The sequence below is a fragment of the Ammospiza nelsoni genome, chromosome 4 (genome assembly GCF_027579445.1).
Source record: "Ammospiza nelsoni isolate bAmmNel1 chromosome 4, bAmmNel1.pri, whole genome shotgun sequence".
Classification (NCBI taxonomy): domain Eukaryota; kingdom Metazoa; phylum Chordata; class Aves; order Passeriformes; family Passerellidae; genus Ammospiza; species Ammospiza nelsoni.
In genome coordinates this window covers 68,352,487-68,369,582 of record NC_080636.1, presented here as the reverse complement: position 1 = coordinate 68,369,582, position 17,096 = coordinate 68,352,487, and the positions used below count along the sequence as shown (strand labels likewise).

The window sequence follows — 17,096 nt, the reverse complement described above, 5'->3', positions numbered from 1 at the left end:
CAGAATTGAATTTTGGTAAACTTTGACAGATGGAAGGTCATTTTTGAAAATTCAGAGTATTTGTAGAATAAAAACAAACCAACAAAAGCCATTTTAATAAATGTTAGGTTATTGACTAATAAGACTACTTAGAACGTAGATATTTGGCCTTTCATTTGGACTGCATTTTGTTGAAAAATTTAAAAAAAAGCAAAGTTTTTATATACAGTAGTTGACCTGAGTCTAGAATGGAGTGACTGTTGTTTTAACCTGAGAACTATAGGGACAGTTTTCAGTGTCACAAGGATTTAAATTTACTGTGTGACAATGAGATGGCTGTGACTGAGAGCTGTCCTAGCATTTGCTTCTTCACAGTGGGACCAGAAGTGATGGTGCTGAAGGGAGCTTTACAGGTTGCTGTGCATTTCTGGGTCACAGTAAGTGTTGGTATGAGCTTTTGCTGTGCTCTACACAGGAGATGTGAAACTACAAGAATGTGTTTAGCCCTCCTCCTGCTTTCCTTTTATATTTGCTTCCTGTAAGGTTCGTACAGCTTATTTTATCCTTCTGCTGCAGCTAGGCCTTGGGAGGGTCATCACAGTGGAAGTGGCATGGCCATTTCACTGTGTTGTTCTCATAAAGTGCCTCTGAGAGACAGCTACAGGCATGAGGAGCTATGGAGGTGCCCTCCGATTTGGCATGAAACAGAAAAAAATGATTATAGAATCATAGAATCATGGGTTTGAGTGCCAGGGACCTTAGAGGTCACCTGGTTCCAACCCCCTGCCATGGGCAGGGACCCTTTCCATTAGACCAGGCTGCTCAGAGCTCCATCCAGCCTGGCCTTGAATACTTCCAGAGATGGGGCAGCCACAGCTTCTCTGGGCAGCCTGTGCCTGTGCCTCAACACCACAGTAAGGGATTTCTTTGTAACATCTAACCTAAACCTGCCCTGTGTCAATTTAAAACCATGTCCTGTGATCACAAGCCTTTGTAAAATGTCCTTCTGGCTCTCTTGTAGGCCCTTTCTAGGTACTTGAAAGTGCTGTAAGGTCTCTCTGGAGTTTTCTCAATGCTGAACAGCCCCAACTCTCTCAGCCTGTCATCATAGGAGGGGTGTTCCAGCCCTCTGGTCATCTCCATGGCCCTCCTCAGACCCTCTCCAGTAGGTGCATGTACCTATTCTGTTGGGGATCCCAGAGCAGGATGCAGCACTCCAGGTGGGAACTCACAACAGTGAGTAGAGGGGCAGAATTCTCTCCTTGCCCTGCTGCCCACACTGCTTTGGATGCAGCCCAGAGCATGGTTTGCTTTCTGGACTACAGGTGTGCTTTGCTGGCTCATGCTGAGCATTTCCTCAACCTGGGAAAGTCCCTGGGGCTGCTGTCAGTCCATTCTCTGCCCAGCCTATGTTGGTGCTTCGGATTGCCTGATACAGGTGCAGGATTTTGTACTTGACTGTGTTGAACTTCATGAGGTTTGCACAGATCTCTCTGGATGGCATCCCTGCCCTGCAGCTTGTTGGCCACACCACACAGCTTGTTGTCATCTGTGAACTTGCTGAGAATGCACCTGATCCCCCTGTCCCTGTCGCTGACAAAGACATTGAACAGCTCTGGTCCCACTGAGACCACATAACACCACTTGTCACTCACTGGTCCCCACTTGGACATTGAACTGATGACCACAGCTCTTTTAGTGCCACCACACAGCCAATTCCTTGTCCACTGACAATTTGGGACTACATTTGACGCCATACATTTAATTTCATTTCATTTCATGAAATTTGCCAAAGCCTGGGTTTTTTACCTTGGGAATGGACATGGCAATGCTCTTGGCTTGGTATCTTTAGAAGACCCATTCTATACATGGTAGCAGATAGTGCATTACACCTGCAAACTGGATAAAATTCTTCTGAGGATCCATAGAGGTGGTTGCCCTCCCAATCTGGTTTAGGATCTGAAAATTCTGAGAGGTTTTAGAAAGGTTTTTAAAGCTAAAACTGGGCTCACAGAAAAAGAATCCACGATTATCTATTTTTGTGATGGAGGTGTCTGACTAAAAGTTAATTATAGCTCAGCCACAGAAATCAGATAGTAGATCTAGCAGCTAAAGGCTGAAACCTTTTTGTCAGTGCTTAGTCTTTGTCACACATTTTGGGTTTGTCTCTGGCATGACTGAAGTGAAACCATGATCCTATTGTAGGCAATCCTTTGTAGGTAAGTACATAAGGAAATAATCTAGGATTTACATATCCAAAGTTTAAATTAATAAGATTTGAATTAATATTAGCCCTACAGTCCTAAATATTTTGATTTTTTTTTTTTAATATCTTCTCATGCATTTGAATTTCATTCTCCTCTTAGTGTGAACAGCATCTATTTTATCGTTTTATTTTTACAAGAGACTTTTCAGAAACACTTGGGGCAAGCAGATCACTCCTTCTCAAGGAAGAGAGCAGTGCTATAGCAGCACTCAGCCCTTGTTCCCTCTGGCGTTGAGCTCTGGCACCCTCAGCGCCAAGCCCGGGCTCTCCGGAAGCCGGCAGTTCCAGCGCAGCGCTGCAGAGCCGCTGGGAGCACCTGGATCCAGCAGTGCTGGGCTGCTGAGGGGCTGCCCAGGCACGTGGCAGGCCTAATACCCAGTTTGGCATTACAGAGGGTGCTTCCTTCTGTTCTTGGCAGTGGCAGGTACCCAGTGTTTTCCCAGATGTTTTGGGTTTACCAGACTTAAATAACATCTAGAATTCATCAGAGTATACAGGATTTATCTGATGCATTTGCTTTCAAAGGCTCTGAGAGGTTTCTGTGAGATTTTGGTGGATCTGTCTGTCAGCTAGTCATACTGGAACAGAAACAGCATTTGAGACCAGAGTTTATACTTTACAGCTTGAAACTAGTTTTTTTTTTTTTGTATCCTGTGCCTGTTAAATCTGATGATTGCAACAGCTGCTTTACCAACTTGTGATTTCAGTTTTGTTTTGACATTCCTGCTGGCATGCAATGTGAATTTAGTCCCTTCTTGTACTACTTTGTTTCGAAAAAAAGCCTGCTTCTTAGCTTGACTTTTGATAACTACAGTGTTAATTGATAACTACAGTGTTAATTGTGTGCACTTTTCATGGGGAATTAACAATCTTCTGATCTTTGTATGATTGTTTTTTTAGCTTTCATTACATACATCTTCTTTTCTTTGAAACTATATGATGGCTAGGTTTTTGTATCCATGAGCTCTCCTCTAAAAATAAATTAGTGGCAATGCCTGATGGAAAAAGTGAGTTCATGCTTGTTTGAAGCCATTTGCCTATGTCTAGGTTCATTTAAACTCTTAATTACTTATTTTACTAGAACTGTAGTAATTGTACTTAGGAGAAAAAAGAGGACTTTAATAGAATGTATGGTACCTTTCTGTTGCAGTCCTTTCTTTCCTGATAATATTTGGGTTTGTAACATGCATTGTATGGTCAGTGCTTGGGAGTCTCTTGCTCACACAGTCCCAGCTTGCTGGGCTTGCAGTCCAGAAAGCTTCTATAAAGAAAATGCCAAATAATTTAGAAAAAGTACTAGAGGAGTGAATTAGGCTTTTAAACCATTGCTCTCTGAGGATGCTTTTGTGGTTCATAGACCCTTAAATGTCCAAGTTCATGCTGAATTAAAGCCTGCCTACCAAATTTCAAACCATTAATCAGTCCAAAGCTGTTGTACTGGTCAGAAGAAGCCTTTGAAAGATGATTAGCTGCTGGCTTCAGGTGACTCAGGACTGGGTTATGGTGCAGGTTGGTTCTCATTCTGTTTCTTTGTGCTCCATAGGATCATTCACAGCCTCTGGGTTACCTCTGGTACCAAACTCCTTCACTGGGGTCTGAGAAATGTTGTGTTTCCTCCATTACTGCAGCTGCTGAGCTCAACTTTATATCATACTTGGGGTATTTTTTCCTGGAGACTCTGTGCTCTTGTGTATTGAAGTATTTTGTGACATTTGTTGTTCCTCTCTCAAGCTTTGAAGATGTCTCTTGTAACATTTTCTCTCACTTTTTGCTGTGTCTCATATATTTGTGATGATTTCTAACCCTCATTCTGGATGTTTTAATCTTTTTGTCAAAGCTAACAATTCAGGTTGGGCTGTCTCCTTAGCACCTCAGTAAGTGTTGAACTCTCTGTTTGTTCTTGTTGGCTTTACTGTTCATCCTTAAACAGGTCCCTGTGGCTGATGCAAACTTGCCTGTTAGAATAGCATCGAGTTGATACAACATCTTGTTATCCCCTATTTCAGTAGATCCTTCAGTGCATCAGTGATGTTGCCTGTGTATTTTCTCTTACCTCCTTTTCTGTATTTTCTTTTTAATCTCTTTACCTTTTGTTTTACATGAGTTTTTTCTACTTCTGAGTGGAGGAGCCAGGAGTTGGCAGTATCTTGTTTCCTTTCTTTCACACAGTCCTATTACTGCAGTTATTCTGCCATCTTGGACTCTTCTGAACAGCACAACTGCACGATGTATCAGTGTGCCCCTTTCTGAATTCATTTGGAAATTGCTGCTGAGATGCACATAAGCTTTTTGCAGTAGCTTTTCTCAGTGGGTGGGAATTTCTTTAAATTGGACCTGAGAGGGGATTTGTTGTTGCAAATTTCTATTACCTCTGTTATCAGTCACTATAGGTGTTCTGGCATCCTTAATTTTTTGATTTGATTTCGTTTCCTCACAGTATGTAGCCAGTCTGGTTCCAAGGGCTCCATCTGAGGAAATCCAAGGTGGTATGTTGTATATATGTGTATGTTGTATATATGTGTATGTTGGCAGTGCTGTCTTAAGCAAAAATTTCATGGTTCTACCAATTTCTTAGCATTTTAACTTTGCAAACTGACCTCTTGCTACTTCATTCTTGTTCTTAACAATTGTCTCGTTGAAGAGTTTTTCATTAAAATGTGTTTAGGGAAGCATTGTCTGACAGTAATGACAGATAATTGTAGACTGGGTCTTTGTTATCTTAGGGTTAGCTGTCTGGTGAGTAATGTTGCATAACTGTCAGGTTTTTGTATTTTGTTGGAAACTTATCTTGGCGCAATTAGGCTGTAATCAATTCCTGGGGTAAAATTAATTTCTTTGTGTTCTCTCTGATTATTTGTCACCTTGCCACCTTAAATATAACTGTATTTGATTTTGAGAGGATTATGTAAACTTCTGCAAGTGATTTCTATTAGTTACATATGCAGATTTTGCCAGAAGGATATTGTTTTCTATTTTTCAAGAAATGCTTGTTTTACTGCCAAGTTCAGCCAGATTTTACTCCAAAAAATTTTAGAGGGTTTTTACTCCAAAAACTCTTGTAGAGGGTTGTTATGACTATATTAGCAAGCATATGAAGAAATTATTGATTTAGTCTCCCCACTTAGCTTATTTTGGGCTGCTGCTCTTCGGATACTTCTGACACTTTATACTCATTTTGGGATGTTTGATGAAATAAGGAGAAGATGGGGGAGTCACGGGAGAGAGAGTTTTGGGGTCACTGCTTAAGTAAAACAAACTAGGGATATTATTTAAAGGAAATTAGTCTCTGTTGGTTCTGCTATTGCAGAACAAGTTTGTTAAAAGCAGATAATTTCTGTTTGCTCTCTTACAATTTCTCTCAAATAATTTCTTAATAGTTCTTTGCAAGACTTGTTGCATTATGTCACCTATTGTTTTCCCAAATTAGTACAGTCTTTTATCTATGTGTAAAAGACCACTTCTGGTTTACTCCTAATTTGCATATTGTGCTCACTTAAGGGATCTGGGTCAGCCTGCAGGGAAAGATGGCTGAGAACAAATAAGCATGTTTTGGGAGATAGCTGTTGGGGAAAAACGGAATGAGGGATTCGGGGCAAAGGGCTGAGAGTTTAGTGTGTGTTTGGTGTGGGCTCTCAGAAACACAAAAATTGCAAGGAGCAAAGGGCAGATAGCCAAGACTTGGAAATAATAGAAAATGACAGTAAATGGGGATCAAAGGTCTGAATTTGTTACAACTCAGAAAACCACAGAGCTGGCTCTCACCGAGCCTACGAGCAAAGGAACATCTGCAAGGAAAAACAGGGTAGGAGTTGGTTTACAGACTATTTTGTCCTAAATGCTCTGAGTGTCTTCATTTAGAAAATTAAACAATCTATGTCCATAGCTACTGCAGGAACTACACAATCTATGTTGTGTTGAAGAAGGCAGATGATATTCATATTTAAAAGCCTTTTTTTTTGGGAACTCAGTGTAGGAAGAAGGGTCTGAGATGGTTCTCCTTAAACGTCTTGTTGCCTTTGGATTTGATCGTAGCCTGGAATTTAAGTTTTAGCCATCGCACTGGGCAATGTCTCCTACCTCCAGCAGCAGTGAGATGTTATCACTGCATCTTCCTGCATGAAATGTGCCCTGAATCACATAGTATTAGCAGTGACTTAAATTCCAGCTGGCATTAGAGAGGGAGCATCCTTATGACAGGTCAAAAAATGCCATGTGGCAGATGCAGAAGACTAATGTCAACAAGGACAGCATGGATGTTAGAGAGGTCCTGGACTTATTTATGGGAACACCACATAAGCACAGCTTGTGGTTATGAGTTTCATGAGCCACTGTATCACCATTGCATTGTCCTGTCTTCTCTGTGGGTTGTCCTGCTTGGAACTGATCTTGCATGGTAGAATTTTACTTGCGTTTAGATGCTGCTGATGGGATCAAAGATATGATCTGGATTGGTTATTTCCCAGAAAATGAATTTATTCTATTGAGACCACTGAGCACTTTGCCCGCACGGTGGTCTGAATGGATTTTTCCTTCTGTGTTTCTTTTAGCAACTCCTGTTGGGCTGAGAAACCTTCAATTCTGTCATTATTGAAATGTCTTTGTACCTGGTGTAACATTCCATGTTTCTTGCTCCCAGGGGTCAGCATTTCTCCCTACTGCTGCTGCATTTTTCTGGTCATCACTGACACTGGAAGATGCTTTCTCCATCCTAAGCCTTGTGACAAAAGCTCTTCAGCTTTGAGCAAGTGTGCTCTCTTACTCTACTGAGTACACCTGAAGCAGTATGTTTGGGAGCTGGCTGCTTGTTGATGGCAGAACTGCCTAGTTTATTATATATGACTGGAATCATTGTATGCTGCATCACCACAAACCAGCTTTGCCACTAGACAAGGTTAGCAATAATATGTTTTGTCTAGCAATGTATGGATTTGGTGCCAGACTGTGGAAAGGTAAATTTGCAAAGTGCATTAGGTATGTTTAGTGCCCCTCATAGCCTTTGCTGTTGCAGCTTCTGAGTTGCCATTTTGTTCTCTTTAGCTGGAATCTCTTTTGATAATGCTAAGATCTCAATTTAAAATGTCTGGTGCTTCTTCCCCTTCTGTCTTGCTCCTTTCCTTAGAGATAAGAACATAATGCTCATACTGGGGCAGCAAACATGCTGTGAAGTAGATGCTGGAGTAAGTGCAGAGGACACTAAACTGAAGTTTTTAAAATTTTCCCTGAAATTTGAGACCTCAGGTTTTGGTTTGTGTGTTCTTTGAACACCTAAGAAATTACGGGGCTTAAGTTGTCTTGTTTTTTAAATTTTACTGCATCCTTCAAGGGATGGAGTCTGATTGTAACCCATTGAAATAAATTTGGGAAATGATCAGCTCTTGAATTATTGTATCTCCATTCTGTACATGCATAGCTCCAGTTGGTCCCTGCTCTGTGTGTGGGAGGATGCCAAGGCAGAATGCTGCAAAGCAGTAAGTACTCATCTACAGTGTCAGACTGAACAGCCTCAATTACACTGGGACTAAGTACATACTAGGGTATTCTATTTTGAAGTTTAACTCATGATTGCACTTCAAAGAACCATATATTGCAGCAATTTGGTACTTTTAACACAGCTAGAATAGTAAGACTGGGTATATCCATTAGTAGAAGCAAATAAAAATCAGAGTGAGATGAAATAGGAGTACTTGAAAATGTGATTAGATATATCTGTTGAGGTTTCTGAAGATTAGTGTCTGGTCTACAGAGAGCTGGCTGAGTACATTGTACTACTTCCTTCTTTCAGATATTATTTTCAATGAAAAGGAGCTAAAATTAAATATTTCTTAGATCAACAGTCCTGTAGTTAATCTGGTTAATGCTGATTTTTTCATGATTGTAAGTAGGACTGAAGGTCTTAAGATAGCTAGTGAATATTAAATCTACTTTATTAAAATGTGTGACCTAGAATCAAAAACTTCACAAATTTCTGAGGAATTATTTTGATTTTATAGATTTTAGTACAAGGAATCTTTTCTTCTGTAAGACAGAATTCCTGGGTGCAAATGTTATTGCAGACATGATTGGCTTTTTGTAAGAGGTAGCAAAAATAAACTTTTTCCAGGAGAGTTTTTTAGATATTTCTTCTTTTTTCCCCAATTATCCTATACAATACTCATTAGCAACACAAGAAGCTGCATACCTACCCTCGTTAAAATCTAAACATGGTCATTTACTAAATATAGAAATATATATCTTTATGTAAAAGGGTGCCAACTTTCTTTAATATATTAATATAAGGACTAAACCTGATGTTAAAGAAAAAGCTGTTAGAAAATTGCTTTTGGTGGGAATTTGTGCCATCAAAGGTATTGTGTATAGTTTTGAATAGCTATTGAATATTGTATTTAAAACCAAGGTCTTGACCAAACTGAAATTGCAAATAAAGATAAATTCTTAAAAGGAGTCTTTCCACTTGTGGTCTAGATGTAAAGAATAGACAAGTAGCAGAAACAGATCTTGGTTGGACTGTTCTTTCATTCCTTTAGTGCTCAGTTACCATGGTGCTGTAGCAGGAGACCAGAGCTACAGGGGAAATGGTGCTGGTGTTGTGACGCCATTGTTTAGGTTTTTCACGAGTTTCCAATACAAACAATTTACATTTCCTTTTGTAATAGCTCTGTAGGATTTTTTTCAAATACTAGGAGGGATGCTTCCCATGTAGAAGAATATATTGAAGAAGTCTTTATAGACTACTGTGTTTTGTCCATAGCTACTGCAGGAACTACACAGCTTGCTTTCAAGGCCAGCAGTTTGCTAACACAGCAGACAGGCAGCTTGTCAGTTCAAGCCAGTAATTTAAATCTTTGGTGCTAGTCAAAGCTGTCAACTTAATAACAGCTTACTGCATAAACAAGCTGGAGGGCTTACTCTAGGTCATTAGTATGGGAAGTTTCACGTCCTGAATTGATGTTTATCACTGCAGATTATTTGAAAAGCAAGGCTTGTTTGAAGGAAAGGTAGTAGTGCTTTGTGCTTACAGCCTTGGTGATGGCAGTGGGTAGTAAAAGTCACTTCAGATATGAAGTAGTATTAGAGAAGTTTTGATTTTTGAAGAAGAGGAGGGTCATCTGGTTGGGTTTGGGTTGTGTTTTTAAAGGCACACAGGGCAGAGGGAGCAGATTGGCAAGGTAGTCATCTTGATGTGCCATAGCATGAAAGATCTGCTTTGCAAGGCCTTCTCTCACCACTGAGATGGGTGAAGGAAGTTCATGGCAAGTTGAGTGAGTAATGGAGCATATACAGTGATTTGGCTACCATGATCCAGTACACTGGGGACTCATACACATCAGAGTCATCTGAATTCTTGGTAATACTACATAAAAAATAATCAGTACTTCACGGTTTTATGCCACTTTTTCCCCAGAGCCACCAAAATGTTTCATCAGCAGTAGAGCAAAAGATCTCTCTGGTTTAAGTAGTGTATATATGGGGATTATTTTTTTCACCTCAAAACAGTTATCCCTTAGGGCAATGAGTAAGATACACACTCTCCTGTTTGAAGTAAAAATTGAAGAGCAGTGAAGTGCTTTGAAGCTTTCAGTGGTTGTGACTTGGGAGTTGGGTTTTGTCTTGTTCACTGATTGCAGTCAGTCACAACCCCTGCACTGTCAGGAATTGTAGCAAGATACTGGCTCACTGCTTTGGAGCTGTGGTGTTTTGAGTCTGCCAGTCCTTATGGAGGCTTAATGGGTTTCTGGTGGCCAGTTTTGTTACAGGACTGACTGGCAAAGGTCCTCACTAATTTGTAAAGCTGAACAGGATTGTGCCATAAGGTTTTAGTGAGAGGAAATTTGCCTGTATATTTAGAAATACGAAGATATTTTAAACATTGAACAGTTTGACTACAACTGTTACAGAATTCCTTAAACAGTAAAAAAAAGCATCTATACTGTCTAGAAGTATTAATTATTGAAAACAGGAGCATCTACTATATAATGAACTGCAGTTATGCTGCTAAAATAAATTCATATTTTGTAGTTATCAATTTTTTTTAGATTAGATTCAGGACTAATTGCATGCATTTTGCTGTGGATTGATATTTCAAAGGGAGATTGTTCTTCCTTTTTTCTTGTCTGGAATTTGCTTTATGTATCTCTTAAATTTTTTAATAAGTAAAATATGCCTGAACAGATGATGTGTTCTAGTTAGCCATATATAGCTACACTAAAGATCTGAAAGTTCCCTTGTTAAATGTCTTAAATATTTAATTTCTTTTCTGTATAAGCAATTTTAAAGTTTTTGTTACATGAAGAGTTGCCTATATCCTCTCTTACTATTTTGATTTTTAAAAACTAAATAAATAAAATATAGAGATTCATTTTCTGGCTGAAGATGTGGGATGATGGGAAATGTACAGCTGCTTAATATGTTTTCAGAAATCAGGCTGCAGAATATAAAAAGCAAATACTGTCAGAAACATGGAAAAAAACATTATTTAAGTCTTTTATGTTCTGGTCAATGCAGATGAAGTCATGTACATTCTTTTACATAATGTGCTCCTTTAATGGTCCTGCTGGAAATAGACTTCTTGGCAGCTGTACAGTGCAGAACAAGATGGATAAAGTTCTGTTCCCGTTTCAAAATGCTGTAAGTGTGAGCATGTCAGAACTGTAGTAAGACAAATTCAGTCTTTTTTCCTTTTCAGTTCCATCCATTTAATGTTAGTTAAACGAACTGTTAAATTAATAAGGGCACATCTGAAAAAAAACATCATTTGTCAGTAGTTTTTGGAGTGAAATCCTCTGGATCCTGACCCTGCTGAGGAGATGGAAGGGTGTAGTGCTAAGAACGATGAGTCCATGGTGAAAAACTGCATTTAACTCCTTTATTTCTTTGTGAAGACCTTGTTGGCATTCTGCAAAACCTTTATCACATGGGTTTCTTAGGTGCTGGAAACATGTATACTTGTAGCCATGGGATCAATTGTTGTCTTTTGGGTTCTGTTTTAGCAAAGTAAGTGTGCATCATTTCATCCTGCTTAAGCAGAGCATTAACATCTATGGTATGTGATACTCATAAATTCACTGTGGTTCTGTGGTTACAGGTGTTCTGAAGTGTTCTACTGTAACAGCACTGCTGCCCCTAATGCAAATCCTGTGTTTCAAATTCCCAGTGTGAGCTGACAGCTGGTTACAAGTCAGTTATCGTGGGCTGTGATTTGTCTCCTGTATCCTCAAAAGATTCAAAAGCACTGAGTGTTTGCAAAAGTAGCGAGCCAGAGCAGTGCACACCTCCATATGTGGTATGACAAAGTGACTGAATGGCTTGTATTTTCATGGTAAAGCCTTGCAGATTTATAGCTGCCGCAGCTTTAATGATGAATAAGAGCTACCCACACAAAGAAAGAGATCTAATGATGACTGAAGGCAAGTGAAATTGAATATATGCTCCTTATACGGCAGTGTGTGGGAGACACATTTGTAACATACTGAGTATGTGAGCAAAACCATGTGTCATGTTTCCTTAGGTTCTCAACAGGAGATGTGTAGAAGCAGCAGTGATGACAGGCCTGGCTCTCAACTGCAGCATAAACAAGAAGTCCTTGTTTGACAGAAAACACTACTTCTATGCAGATCTGCCTGTAAGTATGCAGTGTGGCTGGTCCCTCCTGGGCTCTGGGAAGGACAAATCTGCAGTATGGATGGCTGTAGGGGAGGAGTGCAGAGATGCTGCTTCTGTTTTCACTCAGTGCTCTGCTCACCCCAGCAGGATGCTGCACTGTGCCCTGATGGAACAGGCAGCTGTACCCTTGTGCTCACTGATTGAATATGATTGCTCTGATTGCTGACTCCTTGCTTAGCTGCACAATTCCAGTAGCCTAATGTAATTGGATTGGGAGCTGGAGCTGCTTTGTCCCTTAAGTTGTCCATTCCTGGTGTTTTGTGCTAATTGTCTGTAGGGTAAAAGCAATCTGATAAAAGTCCTTCATTTAAAGTGAATGTATAAATAACACAGGCTCCAGTGGAATAAACACAGTAGGGTCTTTTTTGTGTGTGCTTAGGGACCTAAAAATATTTAATTTCCCTTCAAAACTTTCTCAGTCATGGTTCCAATAAATGAAAAAAACAAAACAACTGAGGAATAGAGTCTTTGCAGTGTGGTTTGTTGGTAGATTCCATATGTGTACAAAGTGCCACTGGAAGTCAGATGTATTTTGCTGCATTTGATGTGGAAATACTGAAATAGTTTAAGAGCCTGACTTCTGTCCTTGCAACAGTATGCATCAGTGTTTGAGCCTTTTTTTCTCTCTAATGATATCAAACCTTTCTAATCTTTAACTTATTTTTGTGTGAGCTTATTGGTACTGAATGTTCAGTTTAACATTAATCTGTCAAAGGGAGGAAGCTATTTTTAGTTTCTTTGGTTTTGGGGTGAAGATGTGATGACATGAAAATAAAAATATGTGTGTTTATTTTATTTGGGAAAGATCAGGCATGTAAGCTTATCCTCTCTTTAGGTGAGGAGTCTCAGACATCCAGAGAAGCAGAGTGGGAGACCTCTCAGATCCCAGACAAATCTGTAGAGGTGCTGTATTAACCAAATTACTTGCTTTCCCACCCTTGTTCAGGTAATGAAAATATTTTGAAGTTACACAAAACATTTTCAAATACAATTGCTTCCTACCTTAGAAAGAGAATTATATTATAATTTTCCAGTGGAGACCTGGATCTCAGAACGGATTTCTGTTTTATTTTTTTCTAGGTTGTGAACTTGTGGCTCTTCTGTGAAGTTGCTATAATTTGGATTTGGTTTCTGGGGATAACTTTGCAAATATTTGTAAGCCATTAAGAGGCCCTTTTATTGGGAGCTGTGCAGTGACCTGCTGGGAATGTGAAAAGCAAACTTAGCAGTTTGAATTGCCAGTACTTTTTTTAAACATGTAGAACTATCTGAAAGCCCACTTCAAGACCTGAAGGGGAAAAAGGTGAAATAGCAGGAAATAAATACGACTTTTGAAATTGCTTTACACATCATGAAGGAACATCAAAACATCACAGACAAATTGTTTGCAATTTACTTTTAGTGCTTACTCTGTTAAACTGAAATTACTCTCATATTCTTGTGGTGTCTGCTGATAGCAGATTTATGGATGAATGCTGTCCTGGGAAAGAATGCATGTCCATGTGTCCAAGAGAACAGTTGAGGTGGAAGAAACTGTAGGACTCTGCAGACATGAATTACAGGATCCTCTGGTTACATAAGCATGGAGATTTGGTCAGGGACATGCTGACATGTTTTATTAGTTGGAAACATGTAATTCTGGCTTTTAACTGACTGACTTCTGCAGTTTAAGCACTGACAATAAACTGCCTGACCTACATTTCATAGTGAACAGTCTAGTCAGGAACCCTGTAATAAGATGCAGATTTAGGCTAATGAGCTGAATAGAACAGATAAATCCAGCTCTTAGGGTCATTTGACAATGGGATTATTGTTACTCCTGAAAACAGGCTTTGGATGGGAAATGGGATTCATATTATTTATTGTCACTCAATATTTCAGGTTGTAAAAAAAACTATTTTAATGAGAACTTCTAGGAGATGAGAAAAGCCTGTGATTACCATAGGCTACAGAGAGTCAGTTATTTCTTTTTCTTACAGTGATTATTTCTAGTAGGTCATGCACTTCACTGCATATATAAATTGGGGTGTTGACAGGGCCAGACCACTGTTCTCCATTCCAGTGCCCTGGAATTCACCATCTCTAGATTTTGGAGTGAGCCCGTCATCCCTGCAAAGTATGCAAATACTTTTCCCAAATAATTTGTGTCTGGCAGACTGTTTTTTTTCATTTTCACCACTAGTGCCATAGGCAGGTAAGGAAGGAGGAAGCAAAGGGGACCCCATCTGAGCTGTCATTGACTCACTTCTCTATTTTTACATCATTGCAGTTATTCCAGTACCTTGTCACTGGCAGCCACTGTTTTGGCCAGCAGTTCCCCCTTTGAATGGCGTCCCAGGCATGAGGTGGCATTTATCAGCTGTGTGTCCTGTGTGGGGTTGCATTGTCTTATTTTTAAATTGCTACATTAATGAAGTAGAGCTTTCTCAGTTTGGAACAGACAAAGGGGGTAGGCAGCCTGTTGGGAGGATGAGTGATGGCCCCAGCTTGGGGATGGAAGTACAGTAACTGGCTTCAAACAACATGTAACATGATTGTGGGACCACAGGCATGGAACAATCTCCTCCAGTCCATTTCCTGCCCCAGGGCAGCATCAGAGAAGTTTGTCATCCTTGGCAAGAGATTGTGCAGTTGATTATTGATTATTTCAGCATTAATATGGTGCTGTATATTTGTCTGTTATTGAGGAGTCCTCATATTTTTTTCAGCCTTCCAGCTTCTTACCATTATGTTGAATTCTAGACTCATCTTCTAGCTTGCTTCCTTTCCATTTAAGCAAAGTTACTTTTGAATTTACATGTGCATTTATTCTCTCTTATATAGGTCACTCTGAAAGATGTTGCATTTTCAGTTTTGTTCTTAGTCAATTATATTTGCACTTGGTCTGCTTTCTGAAAAGTGAATGTTTCAGTTGTGTATAAAACTAATTTTGTTGACAGGCTGGCTATCAAATCACTCAGCAAAGAGTTCCTATTGCAGTGAATGGAAGTTTGTCATACAGTCTCTGCATAGACAACAAGATGAGCCAGATGGTGACCAAAATTGTGAGGATTAAACAAATTCAGTTGGAGCAAGACAGTGGAAAAAGTCTCCATGATGATACAAGAAGCCAAACCCTTGTGGACTTGAATAGGGCTGGTAGGCTTGGATTATTTTCCTGGTTTTCTCCTCCTTTTGGGTTAAGATGAGTCTTTAAAGGTAAATAGATGACAGGAAACAGGCAAAAAATAAAAACAGCTTTGTGGCTCTCTCCTTGAAAAAATAATTCATGACAATGACTGTTACACTGGAAACAGATGAATACTTGATTTTTTTAATGGCCAGTAAACCTTTCCCATTTGCTGTTGGTTGATGGCAATTGGCAGTAGCAAGTTAGAAATCTCTTGGCTCCAGTTTGCTCAAAATTGTGTCAGTCACATAGAGCCACTCAGCTATTTAAGCTCTGCACTGTATGTGTTGTTAAAAAAAGTTAAATATTACAGATACAGCAAATCAAGTTTCTGTATAGAAAGAGCAGCTGTTGGAATCTGTTGGTGCATGAGTCAGACATTTCTCTTAATTATTAGCTTTGGAGAAATGTAGATTTTCTCTTTTAACTTGGAAATTGTAAATTGAGTGATCCAAAGGAGTGCACAACATGGGCAGCAACCTTGCTGGCCTGGCCTTACTAAGACAGAGTACTCTGGTGTCCATTGGAGCTCAGGGCTGTGGCTGCTCAGGTTCCTTGAAAGCTGGGTCCTGAAACTAAGAACTAGACTACATCTGTTCACAGTTCTGCCTGCTCCAGAATTAGTTTAAGATAAATAAACTTGCATCTGGAACCCAATTGGCTTTAAATGAGAGTCCTTCTAGAGGAATGGGTCCTTCTGATGTGCATGTCATCAGAGGGTGGGGGGTTGTCTGCAGTTGTCAGTTACTTTAAAAAAACAGCAGGAAAAGTTTTTCTAGCAATCTGCAGCTAGGCCCATTGTGACAGTTACTAAATAATACATGAGAGTTTATGTGGTTTTTATATTTTTTTAAAAAGAAGTCCAAGTTCTTTCATGTGTTAGCCAGTTGCACTCTCATATGCTAAGATCAAAAGCAATTGTTGAAGATCTCGTGTCTCTTTTCCTGGTAGGAGTTGGTCTCATGGAGGTTGTCATGGAGCCTGATATGTGCTGTGGGGAAGAAGCAGCTGCAGCAGTCAGAGAGCTTCAGCTCATTCTGCAAACACTTGGGAGCAGCCAGGCAGTCATGGCAGGTACTGAGGGCAGAATATTCCCTTGTCACCAGTAATTCTCTGCATTTGCAGGACTTTTGCAGCTTCCAGTTACTTTGCTCTATGGTTGCTTATATTGCATGGCCCTTTCTAGCTGCTTTTTTACAATCCTCAGTCTGTCCTAATGTCTGCCATGCTTATAGGCCTGCCTTTGTCTGCAGAGCTTTGCCGTGCTAGATGTTATGTTTCCTCACACATTAATTTTACAGGATGAAGCTAGGCAGGAAGAAACATCCCCAAGGTTCTTGTGGTGCTTCTCTCCGTCTCTCTGTCTGGCTTGCCACAGCACTGCAGCACAGAAGATCTGTAGCAAGGATTAATTGTAGGGTATGGAAGGGACAAAGGGACACAGTAGTGGGAGCATGGATCATCTTCTAAGTGTCAGGTCTCAGCTAGTCATAAAATTGATGTGGGCAGTAAACTTATGCTGGTGTCATGGATGAGATGAAGTAAACAACAGCATGTACAGAAATGGGTGCTGGGGTTAATTTTAGCCAGAATTACCTATATTTCTGAGACCACTTCCTCTTGCAGAAAACATTGCTTCTGGCACCAGCTCTTTCTGTAATTTTAAGGCCCCAATTTTCACAACAGGTGATGTGCAGAAGCATAGACTGCATTCAGCCCTCCTCACTGCTGATTCTGTCTCATTAATTGTGAGATTCAGATCATGCCACTTTTCCTCAGTCTTAATGTTACCAAAATCTACAACTAGCACAGGTAGCATACAGCAGACATCTGCTTAAGAATTTAAAGGCATTCATCCTCTTCACACACATCCACAATTAGCAGCTGCTTATTAGTGTTCAGAGTGTAAGCTATATTTTTGCCTATGACAGTTGGCCTCACTGTCTGGCAACAAATTCAGTCCATTATACAAGTGGATATCTCCTGGAAAACTGAGTCAGAGTGGTCTATGCATTACACAAT

At 39.9% G+C, this 17,096-nt stretch overlaps 1 protein-coding gene across 2 annotated transcripts in view; it reads left to right on the top strand.

Moving 5' to 3' along the window:
• Positions 1 to 17,096, top strand: part of GATB (glutamyl-tRNA amidotransferase subunit B) — a 41,949-nt gene that overhangs the window by 4,057 nt on the left and 20,796 nt on the right. The window contains exons 3-5 of one of the 2 annotated variants that reach the window (XM_059470336.1): positions 11,751 to 11,864; positions 14,845 to 15,043; positions 16,026 to 16,148. In XM_059470336.1, coding sequence (XP_059326319.1) covers positions 11,751 to 11,864; positions 14,845 to 15,043; positions 16,026 to 16,148 — 436 coding nt within the window. The remainder of the gene's footprint in view (positions 1 to 11,750; positions 11,865 to 14,844; positions 15,044 to 16,025; positions 16,149 to 17,096) is intronic. The other variant, XM_059470337.1, reaches the window with a different exon arrangement.